At 49.1% G+C, this 19,943-nt stretch overlaps 1 protein-coding gene across 18 annotated transcripts; it reads right to left on the bottom strand.

The window, feature by feature from the left end:
• Nucleotides 1-134: 134 nt before the first annotated feature.
• Nucleotides 135-14,797, bottom strand: SAP30L (SAP30 like). 18 transcript variants are annotated; one of them, XR_014831003.1, is made up of 7 exons: nt 13,780-14,797; nt 9,562-9,684; nt 7,268-7,366; nt 4,943-5,413; nt 4,231-4,692; nt 2,923-3,146; nt 135-2,419 (listed from the first exon to the last, which is right to left on the bottom strand). XR_014831003.1 is itself a non-coding variant. In XM_003134123.5 (4 exons), the coding sequence occupies exons 1-4, from the start codon at nt 13,975-13,977 to the stop codon at nt 5,285-5,287; spliced, it is 549 nt and encodes a 182-aa protein (XP_003134171.1). In that variant the 5' UTR covers nt 13,978-14,614; the 3' UTR covers nt 135-5,284. The 18 variants fall into 18 exon arrangements, 1 of the variants encoding a protein (XP_003134171.1); XR_014831004.1 differs by adding an exon at nt 8,305-8,348 and having other exon boundaries at nt 4,231-5,413; XR_014831007.1 differs by having other exon boundaries at nt 13,780-14,614.
• Between the last annotated feature and the right edge of the window lie 5,146 nt (nt 14,798-19,943).

Consider the following 19,943-nt stretch of genomic DNA (forward strand, 5'->3'; position numbering starts at 1 on the left):
GGGGGAGCAGGCACGTGGCACCGGGAGGAAGGACTGCTGTCGTCAGTCACTGTCCTGCACAGCCAGGGCCACATGCACAAGTAGAGCATCTCAACTCCAAGTGGACATTCAAAGAGAACCACAGAGTGTGTCTCTTGTTTCTCACTCAGATCGTTTATTAAGAGCAAAAGTCGGGCCGTCCCATCTGTGTGATATTGCAACATGAAAAGTCACATACATACCAAGGAGACCCCACAGAATCGAGAGCCTTTCAACAGTACAGAGCCATAGATTACAAAATTAAAATACAAATGATCCCCCCGATTTGGCAGGAAACACGTACAATATGAGGAGGCCTGGAATGGAAGGGCACTTGCTTTTCGATAAGGCAGTTACAAAACGGAAAAATAAAAACATACCGCACCCCCGCCAACACTCCGATGGGCATAACACATAACAGACACGTGAAACAGGGATTCTGTACAAGCCTCTGTCATCAGCGAAGATGTGTTCATTAGGCGAGAGCAACCGAAAGGCTTGTGCTTGAAGATGCAAGCTGGGTGAAGCAACAAGGGTAGACCACCCGGCCCGAAGAAAGGGCCCACCTTGCCCCTGGGTGGATTCCACCTCAAAACATGGGATCAATTTACCCTTCCTGACCATAAGCTTGGAAACAATCTGTCATGAAAGGAGAGGACTACAAAGGCACCCCTAAAGCACCATGCTTCCCAGGGCATGATCCTGAGTTCACCTGTCCTTCAGTTCAACGGCCTCTCTCCCTCACAGGGACAGGGCTGCGGATGGCAGGGCCACAGAGCTGTGTCTGTCCAAGTCAGGGTCACCGGAATTACCCAACCTCCAAGGGCCACCTGAAAGGCGGCCACTGACCACACAGCAAGTGTATTTCATGAGAATTTAGATTCTAGGACAACACCACATTTCCCGCCAGGACTTTTGAACCTTGGTCTGAAATTATAGGCTACTTCTATTCTCCCCTCCCACGGTTTGGCAAACTCACCTGACTGCCTTCCTGGTCTTTACACACAACCTTGCGTCCTACAAGTTGGTTCCCAGTCCCTGAGAGCCATGCTGGCCTTGCAAAACTCTGCTCAGTGGCAAGGTCTCCAGGATCCGAGGGCAGCTCATTTCAGGCTGGGTTACAGCTATGCTGCAAGTTGGAAATGAGTGCCCGGCAAGTCAGGAGGAGAGGCTGGCCCAGGTGGTGCCACCGCACTCAGGTAAATCTTTTCGAATTTCTGTTTCCTTATCCCTAAAAATTAACGACTAGGCAGCGGCAACCTTAAAGGACTTTCCAGCTTGGAAATACGGTACTTCTCTGACCCTGAGACATGTGGTCCCCCCAGGTTCCTAAGCTTTGTTTTCTCGATAAAAACAATGAAGTGAAGTTGTTCTTGCAGGAATCTTAAGATACAAGCCCTCGGTGGCCGTGTATCCTTTCGACGCCACACAGAGCAATGACCACATTTTTAAATCTCCCCGCTAAAACTTTTCCTTAGAGATGAGAGCATCGGTTTTTGTGAGCCAAGCACAAAACTAAGGCCTCTTCTGTCTTCAGGTAAGTCTTAGCAGGCAGATAACACTTCCTCCCCCCGACCTCCCCCATCAGCTTCAGCAAGGTCAAGGGAGTGTAACAAGCCTGATGGGGGTTCCGTGACGTCTCCAACAAGGAACTGAATGGGCCCATACTCAGGGGAAGGACAGACAGCCAGGACACCAAGGTATCTATCTGCTAGCTGCTCTTTCCAAAAGATAAGCACTGTGCCCTGGGACAGTGCCAGCAATGAGGTCCTTGGCCAACTAACGTGGCCCCCTACTGGGCAGAGGACTCAGATGGAAGTTATGGAGAACACAGAAAAGCCAGAGGTTTACAAAAATAGAACAGGCTTCCCCAGGAGGTAGTGAGTTCTCTGTCCTCAGAGGTGTTCAAGCCCAGGCTGCTCAAACCCTTGGTGGGCGGTTGTCAGCAGAATGTCAGCACCTATGGGGAGGCTGGACTGGGTGACTTAAAGGCCCTTTCCCAACTTTTGGATCTTGCCAGTCACGGTAATGACTGAGAGCCTTCAGATGTTTCCACGCAGCAACAGCTCTGGGGTCCGTGGTCGGGTCCCAGGGTGAGAGCCCTCTCCTACTTTCTGCTTTCCACCAGGCAGGTGCCCTGCGGGATATTAACAAAAAGCTCCCACAAAATAAACAGCTGAAATGCCAAGGTAGCTGCAACATTCCAGCTATAAACAGTTCTGAGTATCTGTTCTCTGGAAGACTAGCTGTGACTGTTTAGCCATGACAGGAACATCTAACAACTTGGCGGCTGTATCACATCAGTGAAATTCCTCTTCCTTTAACACCACCGATCTTGAATCTCTCAGTTGCTTTCTTTCAAGGGATTCAGCCAAAATCTTTTTCACACACTGTTGCCAACCTAAGGGTTCATTTGTTGAAATAAGAAGTTTTGTCCACTTGTTTTTTAAAGACCTTAAAAAGGAAGCATCATGAATAGCAGGATATTGACAATTCCGAGTGACAAGCTTCGGAGCGTATGAAAGAACCACACCAGGCCGGAACGGAGGCAGGAGCCGTGCTCTTAAGGCGCCAACACCAGTTCTGGAGTTTATATTCCAGTTTCGCCCAGGAGCACCAAGAGGAGAGAAGGCAATGCTGCAATGTTACAGGTGGAGCGAAGTGCGAGTCCTTGACAGGTGAGATACAAAGCCGCCCTCCCCAAACCCCACTGCTCCCTGAAGCCAGACCCGGTTGCTTTGGAGGGCCCACCATTTCTAACAGGCAGAACTCTCCTGCCCGCAGATGAAGCTGTGGGAAACTGCAGAAGAGGCTAAGGCAAGTGGCTTGGTGGTCTTATCAAAGAACAGATTTCTGCACACAAGAAAAAAACATAAGTTCAGAGAGCTTTGTCTTTTCTCTCACCTGACATGTTTTCAAAGGTTGAAAAGACACCCACAACTTCCACTTTCCGAAGTACTTCTTTAGAGGGAAGAGGGCTTGGGCCTGGAGTGCACACAGCATCCGGCTGAGGCGGGAGAGGTTCCCCAGGCTCCACGCGGGAAAAAAGCACTTGTACAGACACACAGGAAGAGATGGGGCCGAACACCACAGCTTCTTGTGCAGAAATGCCCTGCGGTCTCTCTCGACTGGGAACACAGATTTGCTTTTAAAGAAGCAGTGCCATGACCTACACACCCACAGTTTTGGTTCAAACATCAGAAAGATACACTTTTCTTTCCCCTCAGTAAGATGTGGACATTTCCAGAGAGCTGGCTACCAATGCCTTAACCCCATCTGCCCCCAAAGGCCAGCCTGATGAGAAAACACTGCCCATGGCAAAGAGGGTTTGCTGTCGGATGTCTTCAAAGCCCTTCTAACTCAGCTTCTCAGGGAAAAACCAACACAAGCCACAGGCGTTTGAGCCTTCTTGATGCCTACCCACCAACAGCTTTCCGCTGTAAATAGTGAGACTCTCTCTAAATATGTACTGAATCTCAATGACTAAAAACAGGCAGAGAGCTCACCGATGTGCCATTCAGTCAGGTGTATGAAAATAAGACCCCCTCACAGTCTAGAGTTTGCTCTCTCTCTGTTCATTTATACGTATTTTAAAAGGCTGCAATCTGCTAGACATGCACTGTGAACACTGGTGAAAGCGTAGCTGCAATGGGACACACGGCGTTTTAGTGCGAGTGGTGGCCCCGTCTCCGTGCAGGGAAAGCATGCTCCACAGCACCAAGACCTCTGGGCACCCCACCACCCTGCTGGGGGCGCGGCTGTTCTGACTTCTCTCTGTGGACCCTTAGACTCAGCCGCCTGTGAGATATTCAAACTCCCTACCAGGCCAGGTTGTCCACTGCTGCTCATATTCTTTAAGGCTTAAGAACTCAGAATTAAAACTGAGTAAGACAGTGATACTTCTGACCACAGTATGTGTGGAGACGGTCAGAAATTAGAATTCAAGTCCTTTCTTCCCTTTTCTTCCCAACCCCTGTCCACACCCTCTGGCCCCCAACACAATGACTAGAAAATTTTGCAAAAGCATACTTCTGGATATAAAGCTTTGTTTTCAAAGGATACTTTGGCTTGGATAGAGAATCTGCGTCTTTAAACACACACACACACAAAATCAGGTAATTCCTAATACTTTAAAAAAAATAAATTTTAGCAATCTTTCCCCCTAAAAGAGAGGCAAATTGCTCACAAAAATGAAAATTAGATGGCACTGACCTTTGTTGCTCAAACCCATGATTTGCTGTTGACCCCCAAGTCCAAGAAGTCACGGCCGGTCAGATTTTCTATCCCAGAGCTGGGCTTCTGAGCAGGAATCACATTGTCCTTGGCGGCCTCTTGTGGTTGTGAACTAAGTATTACTTCAGAAAACATGAGCCCCAAACCACTAAATCTCTCTCTTTGATAAGTATTTCTGGCCCAGGAGAATGGCTCAAGTCAAATACATAGCTTCACCCCGAAGAATGAAGCGTGGAGGGCACACAGAGGGCCAGGACTCCAGGGGCGGGAAGGGGGAAGGCCTCTGCACCAGTGTTTCTGGAGCCTCCACGAATGCGGTTTGGCGCCTGAGGCTGCCCTGCTGTCCTCGTCTGCCCTGAAACCTCCTGTCGGTGCATTAGGACTTCCTCCGCACTCTGGAAGTTAAGTGGTGAGCAACAGAAACAGCAGAGGTCTCAATACCTAGAGGTGGGAAGCAGATCGTTATAAGACTGGCACTGTTAGTGACAGCTGGACCAGCCACCAAATACTGACTGAGTGCCTACTGTATGCAAGGCACAGGGCCGGTGAGGGGACCAGTGTCAAGCTGATTTGCTGATAAATGACAAAGCCTGCAACAAAGCGGGGTGTCTACGATCCCAGCAGACGTGGGCCTGCTCACACACCTCCACTGCCAGCCTCACCTTGCCGCCGTTCCTGGGCTACACCTCACCTGTGGCAGCGTGGGACTGCAAGGTGCCTACCAAAGTATTTGTCCGTCTACATTTCCGGCAGAAATGACTTAATGCTTTGCTGAATGTGGTAGTACACTGCGTTTCTTTTCTTCTCATTCTGATCTCTTTTTTTTCAGTCCAGTAGTTGCCTTAAAAGAAAGTCTGTGTATAACATGCTGAATCATGAGAATACAAGCCTCCTGACCGAAAAGATTTAGAGTATTCGCCATTCAAACATTTTTATTTACAATAAAATTTAACAGTCTTTATGGGTGTAGATGTAGCAGATGTCACCTGTGCACTAAGCATCACACCTCATTCCCCGGAGACGGGCTTCACGCTCACTCGAGCTGCTTGCCGCCCTCTGATTTCTGGTCCAGTCTACTCTTGTTACTCTTCACCATGTAGATGAAGTACGCCAGGGTCTCCTTTTCGTTCACGGGTATGTTCCTGAAGTGTCGACTGACAGTCTACAGGGGAGGGGGAAAGAGAGAGCCCATTAAACTGTGTATAAGTCAGGGCCACAAATTCTACATCGTGCACAAGAGGAAAGGGCGAGCTGCTTCCAGAGCAATGGAGGCGGTGACGGCCCCTGCACAACTTCCTGCAATGCCACGCAGCTCAGCATGCCCTGCCTTCCCAGGTGTAGGTGATGTGGTTTCCAGGCTGCCAAGAGCAGCACTTTAACCCACAACACTCCCAAGGTGCAGTTCTATTTCAGAGGCAGCCAACTGTCCATCATGGCAGAGGCTCAAGGTCTTCCCTGTGGAGGAAGAGACCGGGACTGCTCTGGTTGGCCAGCTGCTGCCATAACCTCTCTGGTCCTGGAATCGGGCCGAAAAGTGTCTTTTAAAAATTGTGTCAAATAAGCAGCCAGTTGAACAGATGCTAAATGTCTGACCCCTCAAATCATCTAAATAGTATATAACTACCTCTTGAAAGACACATCAGACCTGAAGAAAAACTCACCATTTACTATGCAGACCCGCTGCTCTGATTTACTTAACAGCTCCTGAGAATGTTGGTCTCCTCCTGCCCCACCTCATCCCATCCCACCCACTGGGGGCGGGAGGATGACACACTGGCGAGTGGGTAATGCTATCTTCAAGTAGGAAAGGCTTATGTGCTTCTATGTTTTCTCCGGACGCTGGATGGTTAAGGAGAGGTTGATGGGAGTTCCTGTCGTGGTGCAGTGGTTAACGAATCCGACTAGGAACCATGAGGTGGCGGGTTTGGTCCCTGTCCTTGCTCAGCGGGTTAACAATCCGGCCCGGCGTTGCCGTGAGCTGTGGTGTAGGTTGCAGATGCGGCTCGGATCCCGCGTTGCTGTGGCTCTGGCATAGGCCAGTGGCTACGGCTCCGATTCGACCCCTAGCCTGGGAACCTCCATATGCCACAGGGCCCAAAGAAATAGCAAAAAGACAAAAAAAAAAAAAAAAAAAAAAGAGGTTGGTGAAAAAATGATGGGTCAGCAAGAAACCTCTAAAGGAAAGACCAACAACCAGTGGGGCAGTGAGGCTTTAAGAAAATCTCTGGATGGCCCGAGGTGTATAGCACAGATGACACCTGGAGTCAGGGAACTAGAACTACAGGGCAGTTGTCTCTGGATGGTAGGGTTGCATTTTTCTTTTCATCATTTTCCCAGCTTTCTACAAAAGGCAGAAAAACACATTTAGAAAAGAAGGATGAGAGGAACCCCCACAAATGCAAGAGGACGGAAGTAACTCGGCTCGATGTCAGACTATTAAAATAAAGGCCAAAGGAGCACTACCACCCCACGCCCAGAACTGTGTTAAGGATTCAGCGCAGGAGAAAACATTCTTGCACTCCTTTCACTACAATAAATACTTCCATTACCAACATCATGGTAAAAGAAAGCGAGAAAAAAAACAAAGAAAGAAAAAGAGCTTCTAGAGAACACGAGTGAAGGTTCCGGGGTGATTAATCTGACACACCCCATGTGGAGAATGGAACATATCTAGAAAGAATCTTGCAAAACAAGATTCAAATAGATGAACAAACAAAAGAACACCCAGGACTTCGAATCAGGAGTCTTGAGATTCCAACCTATCAACCTGCTGTGTGATTTTAAGCAAGTCCTTTCTTTTCTCTGTGCCCTGGTTTCTTTTATGGAAACCAGGCCATTCTAGGTCTAAAGCTGGGGGATTCCAAACTGCGTAAAAGAGGAAAGAGGAAGTTGCTTCCAGAGCTCTGGAGGGGTTGTGATCAACAAACACATAGAGCCGTAGGGAGAGTCAAGGTCACCGTCAGAAGCGCAATGCTGGCTCTCCCTCCCTCTTCTGAGGGCAATTTTGTCCACCTACTTCTGCTAACTGGGCCTTATTGAAGCCTGGTCTGGTCTGCAATTTGTAGTGTCGTTTATAACGTCGGAGAGTGTTCACCTGCAGCTGGAACAGATCAACCTAGAAAGAAGAGGAGAAACACATGATCCATCGCCTGACCAGCCAGGCCGCACCGAGAGCCCACTATGTGCCTAGCACTACACCAGGTAGGGTGGGGATGGAGAGGACTGCAAAGAAGTCTTAGAAATGGCCACTGCTGACTAGTAGGCTGGGAGGACAGAACAGTGGAAACAGAATTCTGGCCGGGGAGGGGTGGTCCCAGAAGGCTGATGGCAGTGATGAAGCTTTCACTAAGGAGAGGCAGTGCTTAGAAAGGCAGAGAGGAACAGAGCTAGAATAGGGAATGAGAGAAGGCCATGCACGCAGAAAGCCAGGAGGGGAACAGATGGGCTAGGGGGTCAGAGGCACTCATGATGGGTTTTAAAGGTAAGCCAGGCTAGGAGCACGTCTTGACAAGCAGGAGCTATCCAAGCTTGGAGGTGCTGTTCCAGGGCTGGATCTGCTGTGGTTTGTAGGAAGATTGGGACAGGGCGGGGAGCGGGGGGAGGGGGGGAGAAGGGTGTGGCAGAGGAAGATGCTATGGCAATGATCCAGAAATGAGACGGTGGAGTTGAGCTCAGGAGGGGTGGTGATGCTAGTGGCAGGCAGCAGGCGTAGAGGGCAAAGGTAAAAGCAGACGGACATCCTGGAGGAAGACAGGCCAGAGCTGGGCAGACTGGACAGAGGGGCATGAAGGAGGACTGAGGGAAGCGCCGCTATTCTCAAACCGTTCTCCCCTAGGCGCAACCTTCCAGTACGAGAATCCTTAACATCCCTCCAGAGAAGCTCAGAGCTACCGCAGCAAGTGGAAAAATCAGGCTGGGGTCAGGGTTTCTGCCGATGACTGGGTAACAGAGGGGACAGGGCCCTCCTTTCTTTTTTTTTTTTCTAACAAAGGAAGAGAGGAAAGCTGCACAGTCATGAAATATTGAAGGCCCAGAAAGTTGGGCTGCCTTTACCTGCCTCTAAAAGAGATGTTCTTGCTTCAGGCAGGTGGAGAGCACTTAAAAAACAAAATGAATGATCAATATGAGGGACCAAAGTCCTTCATTCTTTTCAAACATTCCTCAAATCTTTTTTTTTTTTTTTTTTTTTTGGTGAAAAGCACTTAGAAAGTGAATACATCCATTTCTTTGTAAAATAATAATAATGCTAAAGGCATTAGAAAGATACGGTACACCAATGCTAGAAAAGGGGACACAGGGAGGGGCAGAGGGAAAGGACCGTATTTCCAAAGGTTTCCTTGGCCTCTGCAGACAAAGGCCCGCCTACTCTTTCTATTCCCACACAGTCATTTTCACTCTGCGTGCTAACAGGCGGTTGCCTTATGAAATATTCATGCGTCAAATATTCAATGTACATTATAAACGGTTCTTCTTTTGCTGAGTCTTAAGTGAAAACAATTTAGAGAGAAAAAAATCTGATATTCCTTCCTGTAGCCTTGCTTAATAGAGAGTGGCACCTTCATGGAAAGGCAGTCTTCTGGTTTGAGAAGCCAAGGGCTTATGGTCTAGTGCAATGGTTCTCGGCAGGGGATGATTCTGTCCCTCAGAGGACACTTACAATGTCTGGAGACATTTTTGGATGGTCACGACTCAGGGGGTGGTGTGCCTGGTACCTAATGGACAGAAGCCAGGGATGCTATGAGGCATGGGACAGCCCCACCACAAAGAATGATCTGGCCCCAAGTGTCGACAGTGCCAGGGTTGAGAAACTCTGGGCCAGTGTAACTGACCTTGGACTAGGTCTTTGGGAACAAGCCTAGAGCAAGAATCAGAGCTGGTAGAACCTGACAACTCACACTTTATTTCACAGACCAGAAAAGAGAGGGAAGTGACTTCCCCCAATCCGCAGACACACAGTCTCCAACTTTAAGGGGAAAACAAAGTTAAACAAATCTGGACAGGGTGGTTGTATTTAAGCACTTGTCAGGGGCTTCTTGCAGAAAGGCAGCACGGCTTACTAGAGAGGGCACTAGACTAGAGCCCCCAAACTGTGTGACTGAGTGTCTGTAATACGGTGGGGCAGTTGGACCAGCTGATTTCTAAGCTTCCAGCTCTCAGACTCCATATTACTGGGATTCTACGATTCCCTTTTCAAATAAGCCACAGCAACACCAGGGGACTAGAGTTACCTCGTAGACAGCCCAGGCGAGGGAAGGATCAGATCAGAGCCCACCCTTCCTGCCTTCTCAAGCTGCCGTGTCGGGCTTTTACCTCGGGAATGTCTGTGTCGTGCTCAGGAGAGTCTCCACCATCGTCACTTGTCTTCCTCTTCCTTTTATTTCGTACACTCTGGATGAAGTTTTTGTGGAAATCGCAGATATATAGGTGCCTTACCTGATGGAAAGCAGATTAAAGTCAGAGTTGTCACTCCCATGGAAACAGCACCAGGTACCTGTCAAATTCTGGAGCTTCTCTTCTTCGAGAGGCAGTGGAGAAACAGACGGGAGAACCATCATTTCCACAAGTTTACTACAGGGTTACACAAGGAGACCCCCTCCAAGAGAAGGCTACCGTCACACGAGGCGGTGCACCATAAACCAAGCCCCCCGAATGGCAAGGACAACAAATGGTGCCGACGTGGCCAAGGGCAAGGGCCCTGCAGCTGTGCTAGCCCGGGGGGAGGCCTGACTTTGTAGGTCGTAGGTAGACAAGAAGCATCCCAGATGGGAAGAGCCAAGACTTAAGTTTCAAACGAGGCTGGCAGAATGCGTGTCACTTAGGTGGAGGTGACTGCCTGTGTAGGAGCATCATGAGACATCCAGGCGTGGGGGCCATGAGAAGAGCTTAGACATTCAGACAAGACGGAGTCCCCACCCTCGCCCCCCAGGGTTTTGAAGAAGGGCGTAAGGCAACATTTTCAGATCTGGAGGAGTTGTGAACTTCCAACGAGCTGGAACACATTGGCCCTGGGAGCATGAAAGAAGGGACTGTGGTAAGGGTAGGCGGGACATCCTACTTCACGTTGACAATAGCTACGATGACAGCTCTCTGAACAACTTTCTCTCTGTGTATCAATTTATAATTCCTGCATCATCACACAAGTGATCCACAGAGAAGTGGGAAGAGGTGCAGAAACTGTCACAAAGTGGAACCACAGAAAAGAACCTGGATACTAACTAGCACTGATTTTCTAATGCAGGCTGGAGGCGTGATAGTAAGTGAAGGCGGCAACAACAGCTGAGATGGGAAGAACATGTTTTTATTAAGAATAAAGTACCGGGGTGGCTGGAGGAGCTATTCAAAAACCTAGCAAACTGAATGCCTGTGTAAATGACTTGGGGTTGTTGACACTGAACCAGATGTTGCACAAATGTTCTTGAGAGACTTCTGAATTTCTTCCTCAAATGCTTAAAGATAAAAGGAAGCTGATAGGAAACCAGTGTAATTAATTCAGGCCTTTTCATGGAGAAAATAATGAAAAGTGCTTTTTATTCAGACGAATTAGTACTTTCATGTGGTTGGATTAGTGAGTCAGGAGTAGCTTTAAGTTTATTCTGTGACGGTGTCTTGCAGAGACTGCAGGTATCCAATAAATGCTGTTGCACCTCCAAGCAGCTTAGGCCAGGAAAAGTCCCATTTACATATGGTGACAAATTGGAATAGCTTTGCCAGATTCCACTGTCAAAGGACTTTCAGACACAGCATGTGTCATGGTTTCAAAGAACCCCGTCTAATTGATGTACAAACTACTGGACATGCTTTTATCAGGGAAGAAAGCACACTCACAGCACACTCCACATCCCTGATAGGAAGCTGGCTCTCATGTTAGCTAGTTCCACATGTAAAAGCTGAGAGACTAAGCTGTCCCTCAGATTCACAGAGTGACAGACTTGGAAAAAGAATGGGCAGAAGAAGAGACTCCTAAAGCTGAGGCTGGGAGATTCCAGGTCGAGATACCAGTTACCAGGGAAACTCCCTGGGCTTCCATCTCATTTTCCAGAGGGGTAAAGTGAAGCCACCCAGAGTGAGGAAATGACCTGGCCAAGGTCATCCAGGCCTTCTGACCCCTGGCACAGGTCCTTTCCCTACTGCAACATTTTCCTCATACTGTTCTCCACTTCCACTTTTCTCTCCAGATAAAAGCAGATCTATGTTAAGTGAAGGGATGTTTGAAAGCATGTTATATCTTTTTTTTTTTGCTTTTGATTTTTAGGGCTGCATCCTCAGCATATGGAAGGTCCCAGGCTAGGGGTCTAATCGGAGCTGTAGCCGCTAGCCTATGCCACAGCCACAGCAATGCCAGATCTGAGACGCGTCTGCAACCTACACCACAGCTCATGGCAATGCCAGATCCTTAACCCACTGAGCAAGGCCAGGATTGAACCCCCAACCTCACGATTCCTAGTCGGATTCGTTCCTCTGAGCCACGTCAGGAACTCCCAAAAGCATGTTGCATCTTAATAAATCACAGAACACTGCCAACACCTACGTGAAAGGAGTTAAAACGGACTGAGTTGTATTTAAGGTGCCATTATTTAAAAAGGTTCTCTCCTAGACCCTTTTACAAGATAAATAGTCATTATTCCTCCCTAACCATTTTCAAGTACATACTGGCTTTCAGAAATTTCAGAGCTCAATGGCCTTTGGGAGGTGGGGGTGGAGGAAGGGAGGAGGGTGGTGGAAAAGGCTCCAGGGTTTTTTTTTTCCTGTTTCACTTTCTGCAACAGCTAAAAATTCTTGTAACACAGCAGTTACTTAGAATTGAATTCCTGCCCAAGCCTGTGAGAATGAAATAGAATCCCTTTCAGAATTAATGACTCTACAACACCACCTTGAAACAAACTGTGAGTGATTCCACCTCAAAACCCTACTCCTTCGAAAGCATTACCTTTTGGGAACCCTAGTGCCAGGCTCAGGCTGCCTCTCTTCCAGCACATGTGAAATGGTCAACATGACCCGACAAAGATTTTCCAGTGGGGTCACCGGGAAAATGGAGCCTCAGTTACAGCAGCACAACTGTTTGAATGGTGGGTTTGAAAGAACAGGGAATTTCTTTTTCTTTTTTAAGACTGTAAAATATTATTATAAGCTGCTCAAGTAAAGGCTCCCAACAACCTACACAGTAGGTGGGCAGTGTTTCCATGAGGATGAATTCATTCCTGTCTTAGAATTAAGCATTTCACTTCAATACATGTCCTAATCAAGGCCACTGTAGGGTCTAGCCAGTCGTTCACGCAGATGAATTACTTTCATTCATTTATTCATTTACTGATAGAGATTTGTAGTAAGAAAGCGATCAACTCACCCTCAATCATTTAAAAATAGCATCTTTCCATTCAAGAGTTGCAAATATAATTGTTAAAAAAAACATGGGGGATGGAAGGGAAGAGTCTAGAAGAAAGGGCAGGGAAATTTTTTTTTATTCATTAAAGATGTAGTTATGCATTGGGCTTGCAGGTAAATCAGACAATGGAGTTAAGAAATTAACCAGCCTCACAGGTGCTGTGTGACTTTGGCACCATCACTTCCTATCTCTGAGCCTCAGTTTCAGTTTCAAATCAGAGGTGGACAAGTGAGGGTGCTTTCAGTTTAAGGAACAATCTCTGATCCCCCCAAGAGCGAAGACACTTTGGTTCTAGAAGAGAATGGATGTGAAGCACTTAGCTGGTCTAACCCGAATATTAAATACCCCTCCAACTCATTTCCAATTCCTAATCACCAGGCAGACACAGAAGACTTGCAGCAACAGATGTCAAACTAAAAAGTTCTCAATTGGTTGACAATAGGCACATCTTTAGAATAGTTAACTGGTGAAGTGGAGGAATCACACAGGAAAAGTTTTCTATTCAAATTTAAATTACCCACCCCACCCTCCCCGGCATTTCTAAAGAAGTGAACCCTATAAACATGGATTTTCTTCCTTGCAGTCACTTCGACTGCCAGAGCCACCTCCCAAGAGCAGGTCTCGGCCTTAGTGCTGCCACATCCTTGAAAATCCCATTTCTCCACCGCAGCCTGCGGAGCGGCGAGCCTGGTGACCCTCTGCGGCAACCGAGGCCGCCGCATACAGGGAAGGAACTGCCACCTTTCCGTTTTGGAAGGAATCACAGGGATCCGGGAAGAAGGGAGAAGTTGGAGGAGAGCCGGCTCCCTTCATCACCCCTCCCTCATACCTGCTCCTTCAGGGGCCAACGAAATGAAGCCACCTCTTCCTGCTCCCATATCTAAACCAAATAAACGAGCTAAAAACTGGTGTCAGATCCTCTCGGGCGGGAAGGGTCCTCCGAGCCTCCCGCCACCAACCTCCCGGATTTGGGCAGAGCCCCAGTTAGAGCTCGAGCGGCCTCTGCAAGCCGGAGTCCAACTCCTCAGCGTGCAGATAAAGGGCGGCGAGGCCCAGGGCGGGGAGGGCTCCCGAGTCCCGCCCGCAGCCCCGGGCAGCGGCCGGAGAGCGGCCCGGCGCGGGGGCCCAGGCGGGGGTGGACTCACGCTCTTGTCGATGTCCAGCTTGAGTTTCTTCTGCGAGATGCTCTTCTGGACCCTCTTGCTGAAGGAGGCGTTGCCCGCGGGCCGGACGCAGCGCTCGCCGTCCTCGATGAGGCAGCAGCTCTGGCCGTAGCCCGGGGCGGCGGCGGGGGCGGCGGGGGGCCCTTCGCGGCTGTCCTCCTCGGTGCTAAAGCCGTTCATTTCCCCGCCCCGGGCCGGCCCCTCTGGGGGAGGGTCCCCCGCAGGCCACTCCGCGGCCGCGCTCCCCGCGGGGCAGGTCGCCGAGGCCCCCGCTCTCGAGGGTCCCAGAGTCCGTCTCCAGGCGAGGCGCTGCCCTGCCCCGCGCCAGGGAGGCCCCGCTCCGCTCCGACGCGCTCCGGGTCCTTCGGTGCCCGGCCCCGCGTCTCCGCCGAGCCCCTTCCTCTCCGCTCGCGGCGCCGGGGTCGGCTCCCGCGGCTCGCAGGGCCCCGCCGGGAGTCACCCGGAGGCGCCTTCTGCCGGGGGCCCTGAACCGTTACCCTTCGGCGAGGACGTCCGAGAGAACGTCCCAGGAAGAAGCCGCTCCCCGGGGACCCCGGGCCGGGGCTGCCAGGGGGTTCCGAGGGCCCCCGCCGGCTCCCGCCTTCTTTCGGCTGCTGGGCAAACTCGCCACTGGGCAGCTCTCCCGGGGTGGCGCGGCCTCCCCGCGCGGGGCCCGGCCTCGAACCCGCGGCGCCCGGGCCCCGCGGAGCGTCGAGCCCGCCCCACCCCTGCAGCAGCTCGGCTGCGCCCCGAGTCCCGCGGCAGCCCCTGGGCCGCCTGGCCGCCGCCCGCCCAACGCTCCGCACCACAACAGTTCGCTCCCCCCGCCCTCCGCGGGACAGCGGAAGTCCCGCCGCCGCACGCCCATTGGTGGCTTTCTCTATCTGGGCGGGGCCACCGCCGCCGCTGGCGCGTCCCATTGGGCGCCATCACCGCCAGTCCCCGGCGCCTGGCTACTTCCTGGACTCTGCTGGGATGGGTTCAAAGTAGAGAAAGTGGAAAAGGGAAGAGTTCCCCGGGTGAGGGAGGGGAACCGGGCCGTAGACTCTTCGGGCTCGGGGAGGATGGTGAGCAGGGTCCCGGTTGGACCGAGGGCCCGACTCTGGAAACAGAGGATCACTTCGGGAGCGGACAGAGTACAGACGTGGGCGGGGGCACGGAGGGACATATACACGGAGGGCATGTGAGGGGGGACCTAGAGGGAAGAGAGGTACTGTCATGAGAGGGACAGACTGGGCAAAACGGAAGGACCAGGGCCTGAGGACCTGCAGAGCGGCAGGAGTTAGGGTGCGTGAAACAGGACAGAGGGACAGCCATGGCGGGAAAGACAGGGGGACAATCGGAGCAGATACAAGGAAAGACGTGCGGAAGAGGTGAAGGTGGGTGGGTGTCTGATGGCGGGTCTTGAAAGATAGTCAGAAGCTTGTGGGTGGCGGACCCTCTCCCACTGCGGAGACAGGGACTGGCTGGGTCTGCTCGGAAAGAGGAGAGGGGGAAAGGAACCCGAGGGGCTGTGGTGACCCTTCCGCTGGGAAGAATCGGAAGTCGAGATAAGGTCTAGAGGGTGGACTAGGCGAACCGCGGTAAGAGGAGGAGCTGCGGAGGAAAATGCAGAAAGGATGGGCCAATCTCGGCAAGAGGAAGTGCTTGCTGTATTTTGGGCCCTCCCTGGAGCTCTGTAAACTGTAGCTCCTATGGCTTTAAGCCTCCGGGTTTACCCGGGAGGTGACCGCGCCCTGAGGAGCCCCAGTGCGTGGGGTTCGGTGCTCAGGGCGTCACACACACCCAGCGCCGCAGGAAGAGCCTCTAATCTAGAATGCCTAGTCAGGCCACCTCTCCACTGGTAGCCTGGGGACAAGTGAGGGCCAAAGGCCCGAGGAGACTAGCCCAGGATCTTGCAGTCTTTCAGGACTGGGCAGCATTTGTGGGGACGGGGGTTGTGCGGGGGAAGGAGAGTGAAAGGGAATGTGACCGGGAGTGTTAGGGAAGCACGTGTCCCTATTTTGGTGGTACTAGGAGGCACTGAAGAGGCTTCTGGTTTGTGTCTTGTAGCAAAGGGGAAGCTACCAGATTCCATGTTGAGAAGCAAATGCCCTGTGATCTTCAGTTTTCCTCACTGGCCTTAAACGTATTTGTACCCTCTAGCCTGGTAATTTCACATATGGGATAGCCATTTCAGGAAATTGGCCTGCGGGAGGAAATTTTAAACACAACAATGTTCGTTATGGGATTAATTATAACAGGAAAAAAAATGTAAATGCCTGAACGTTCCACAAGGGAAGTGGTTAAATCAACAACCTAACAGCTTCAGAATGAGATATTTTGCAGTCCCTTTATGATGCCTTCAACCTTTAAGGTAGCTTCAACATCAGTGTGAACAGGTTCTAAATATGACAATTCACCATTGACTCGTCAATGAAGAGTTGATGAGTTGGAGAAATGCTTTATGTTAAGTTTGAAATGCAGGATACAACTTTGCATATGAGTTATGGTGTGTGTACATCTACGTTTAAAACAACAAAGAAAAACAACGACTATTTGTGCATAAGAAATACGCCAAAGTCCTAACAGTAATTATTTTGGGGTGGTGGAAATATGATTGATATTTTTCTCTTTTTATTCTACCTTTGCATTTTCCCCAATAAGCATTTCTTCCCTTAACAGTAGGGAAAAAATACAATAAAAAATTAATGGCAAAAAGGCAAGTTTAATAGGATTCTTCCCTCAGCGTTCATATATTCAAAAGTAAATTATTGAGCAAATAGTGTACATTCATTTCAGGCTTGGCCACAGGAGGAAGATGAAATAGAATCCTTGCCTTAAAAGAGTGTATGTTCTAGCAGGGGAGCTGAGACATGCACACAGGAAACAGCTGGGTATCCATACAAGGCAGTGTGCGATGTTGGTATCGAAGTTGAGAGGTATGGATAAGAGCCCTTCCACTTCCCACGTAAATTTTTTTCAAAACAGCATTTGCATCCAGCACCAGACTCCCGCAGTACACACAGTTTCTTCAGCACCACTCCCCCCACACTACCCCTCTGGCAGTGGAGGGGGATGGGGGCCTTTTTTTGGATGCTTGCTCAGCCCCAGGGGTTCTGTCTGCTCCTTATAACTGCTATTCCTGTATTCTTTAGAGTTCTCTTCTTTTTCCCTCTGGGCAGCGATAGAACTGGGCAGTGACCCAAGCCACTGCAGTGACCCTTGACCCATAAACTGCTGTGCCACAAGAGAACCTGGAGTTCTCTTTACTTCTTAGCAGGCAGTGTCTCCTTACTGTAGTCCCCTGTTCTGATGAATAAATCTCTATATTAACCTTTCCCTGTTCAAATTACTCTGTGGTTTCTCTCATAATTATGCCTAGCCTCTACATATTTTTTTTGTTGGCGGGGGTGGGGGGGGGAATGACACATGCTTTTAACCATCCTTTACATACAATTTTGTAGTCTTTCTTCAAGGAATGTTTTATCATAAGCTTTTCCCATGTTATTATATAGATTGGTTCCAAGTAGCAATATATGGGAAAAAAATTCTGATCCCCTTGTTGGGGAAGTAAATCTGTAACTTTAGAAAGCAGATATAAATAAATATTCAGATATTGAGGGAATGGATACAGGAGAGATGCTTCTGTGATTTTGTTCTGCTTTCTGTAGGATTTAAGAGTCCTGGAAATGGCCCAGATAATCTGACTTGCTACATTTATAAGTTTAGGTAATTAATTTATAACCATTGCTTAAGTGCTTAGAAAGATCTGGCTGTTTAGATGTGTAAGTCTGCCCTGTTGGGCATTTAAAGTGTTTGAAAAAAATCAGGCATATTAAATTCGTAATTGTAGCCTGAAATGTCTAAGGAAATCTGATTAATTAAGGCTGTAAGTCTGTTAAATGTTTGAGGACTGAATCTACTAAACTTAAGAATTAATTTAATAGTAATCAAAGAACAAGTGAAAGTGATTATTCTTATCTTTATATGAAAAATTACTAGATTTGCAATGGAATAGCAAGATTTATAAGTTGAACCTAAAGCCTTTAAGAAAAGCTAGGTTTTAAAATGAGCAAGTTGGAGTTCCTGTTGTGGCTCAGCAGGTTATGAACCCAGCTAGTAACCATGAGGATGTGGGTTCAACTCCTGGCCTTGCTCAGTGGGTTAAGGATCCAGTGTTCCCATGAGCTGTGGTGCAGGTCGCAGATGCAGCTGGGATCCTGCGTTGCTGTGGCTGTGGTGTAGGCCAGCAGCTACAGCTCCCAATTGAGCCCTAGCCTGGGAACGTCCATATGCTGCAGGTGTGGCCCTTAAAAAAAAAAAAAAAGGCAAAATAAACAAATAAAATGATCAACTTGAGTCAGTAACTATAACATTCTTTATACCTATCCCCAGATATTTAAAATTGTACATCAGGAGTTCCCTGGTGGATTAGCAGTTAAGGATTCAGTGTGGTCACTGAGTAGTCCATCCCTGGCCAGGGAACTTCCACATGCCGCAGGTGTGGCCCAAAAGAAAAAAATCGCAGGTCGATAACCCCCAACTTTACAGATCCTAGCTGAGACCTCTCTTCTGAGCTCCAGATAACATTCAGCTCTTTGCTTGGAAAGCTCCAGAGGCATCACAGACCAAGAAGACATTCAAGTTAACCTTCTCTGGCTCCCAAATCCATAAACTGCACCCTGCACTACCCTTGATCTCCCTTCCTCTCACCCGACTCCAAGCCAACCCATCATCGAGGCACCTTCTTTTATTTCCAGTAGATATTTACAATCTGTCCCTTTTGCTTCATTTTCTGCAGCCAGCAGCCCACTCCAGCCCAGCATCGTCTTTTGCCTAAAGTGTTTCACTGGCTCTGACCTGGTCCCTGAATCACTCTTTCTCTAGGGAGCCTCTGCACAAAGCAGACCATACCACACCCTCTTTAAGGCCCCTTGCCAGCTTCCCAGTGCACCAGCTTCCCAGTGTGTTCTCAAAGTGCCCCTTGCCATCTCCTTGCCTCAACTCTGTCTTTCTTCCTGAAGCTCCTCGAATTAGCCAAGCTCCTTCCTACCTCGAAGTTTTTGAATTGGCAGTTCCATCTTCCTGGAATACTCTTCCTCCTGCTCTTCTATGGCTGGCTCCATCCTTCAAGTCTTAATTTTTTTTTTTTTTTTTTTTTTTTTGCTTTTAGGGCTGCATCCTCGGCATATGGAGGTTCCCTGGCTAGGGGTCAAATAGGAGCTACAGCTGCCAGCCTCCACCACAGTCAAAGCAATGCAGGATCCGAGCCGCATCTGTGACCTACACCACAGCTCATGACAATGCCACATCCTTAACCCACTGAGCGAGGCCAGGGATAGAACCTGCAACCTCATGGCCCCTAGTTGGGTTCATTTCAGCTGGGTCACTGCAAGAACACCCAAGTCTAAATTTAAATGTCACCTCCCCAGAGAGTCTTCCCTGATTAAGAGCAGCTGGTTTCCCCTTGCCCATCTCTGTTCTCTATTCAGTGTCTTTTCTTTAGCATTCATTACAATATGCAATTCATCTCTTTTATTATTGTTGTGGTTGTGTGACTGTCTCTCCCATTTCATTATAAGCTCCATGAAGGCAGGGACCATGTCTGTATTATTTGTTGCCGTGGCTCCAGTGCATACAATAATTCTCCAGTGCTGGTGGCTACCAGAGTAGGGACTCAGTTAACACTTTTTCAATAAATTAAATATATTCAACAATATCAAGATATTTATTTATTTACTTATTTATTTGGTTGCACCCGTGGCACATGGAAGTTCCCAGGCCAGGGATCAAACCATAGCAACAACCCAAGCTACAGCAATGACAAGGCCAGATCCTTAACCTACTGAGCCACCAGGGAACTCCACTGAGCTAGTTATTAAGTGGGGAAAAAAGATAGAAAGCAGTATGTAGAGTATAAGTTCCATTTGTAGTTCAAGAGAATTTTATGCACACATACATACATGTACACATGGAGGACACACGAGGAAGTAGTCATTGTGGTGGCCTCTATGGTAGAGACTGCAGGTCAAGGGAGGAAAGGTAGAAAGAATTCGAAGTTAATAATCCTTTCCTACTTGAATGGTTTTCCGTGTGTCTACATTTCCCTTATAATAAGAAAGATACCATCTTTTCGTACTGTTAGCAGACAATAAGGCACACCA

This window comes from Sus scrofa, chromosome 16, assembly GCF_054392235.1.
Source record: "Sus scrofa isolate SSC_HxYL_T2T_F1_AM1 chromosome 16, Sscrofa_HxYL_maternal_Yorkshire_Landrace_v2.0, whole genome shotgun sequence".
NCBI classification, from domain to species: domain Eukaryota; kingdom Metazoa; phylum Chordata; class Mammalia; order Artiodactyla; family Suidae; genus Sus; species Sus scrofa.

What these genes read in the sequence shown, in the direction of transcription:
- SAP30L (XM_003134123.5), bottom strand. Translation starts at nt 13,977, where the DNA reads ATGAACGGCTTTAGCACCGAGGAGGACAGCCGCGAAGGGCCCCCCGCC. An exon ending in ACGACACAGACATTCCCGAG is followed by an intron (nt 7,367 to 9,561) that starts GTAAAAGCCCGA and finishes TCTTCTTTCTAG; the next exon opens with GTTGATCTGTTCCAGCTGCA. An exon ending in ATAAGGCCCAGTTAGCAGAA is followed by an intron (nt 5,414 to 7,267) that starts GTAGGTGGACAA and finishes CCTCCCCTGTAG; the next exon opens with ACTGTCAGTCGACACTTCAG.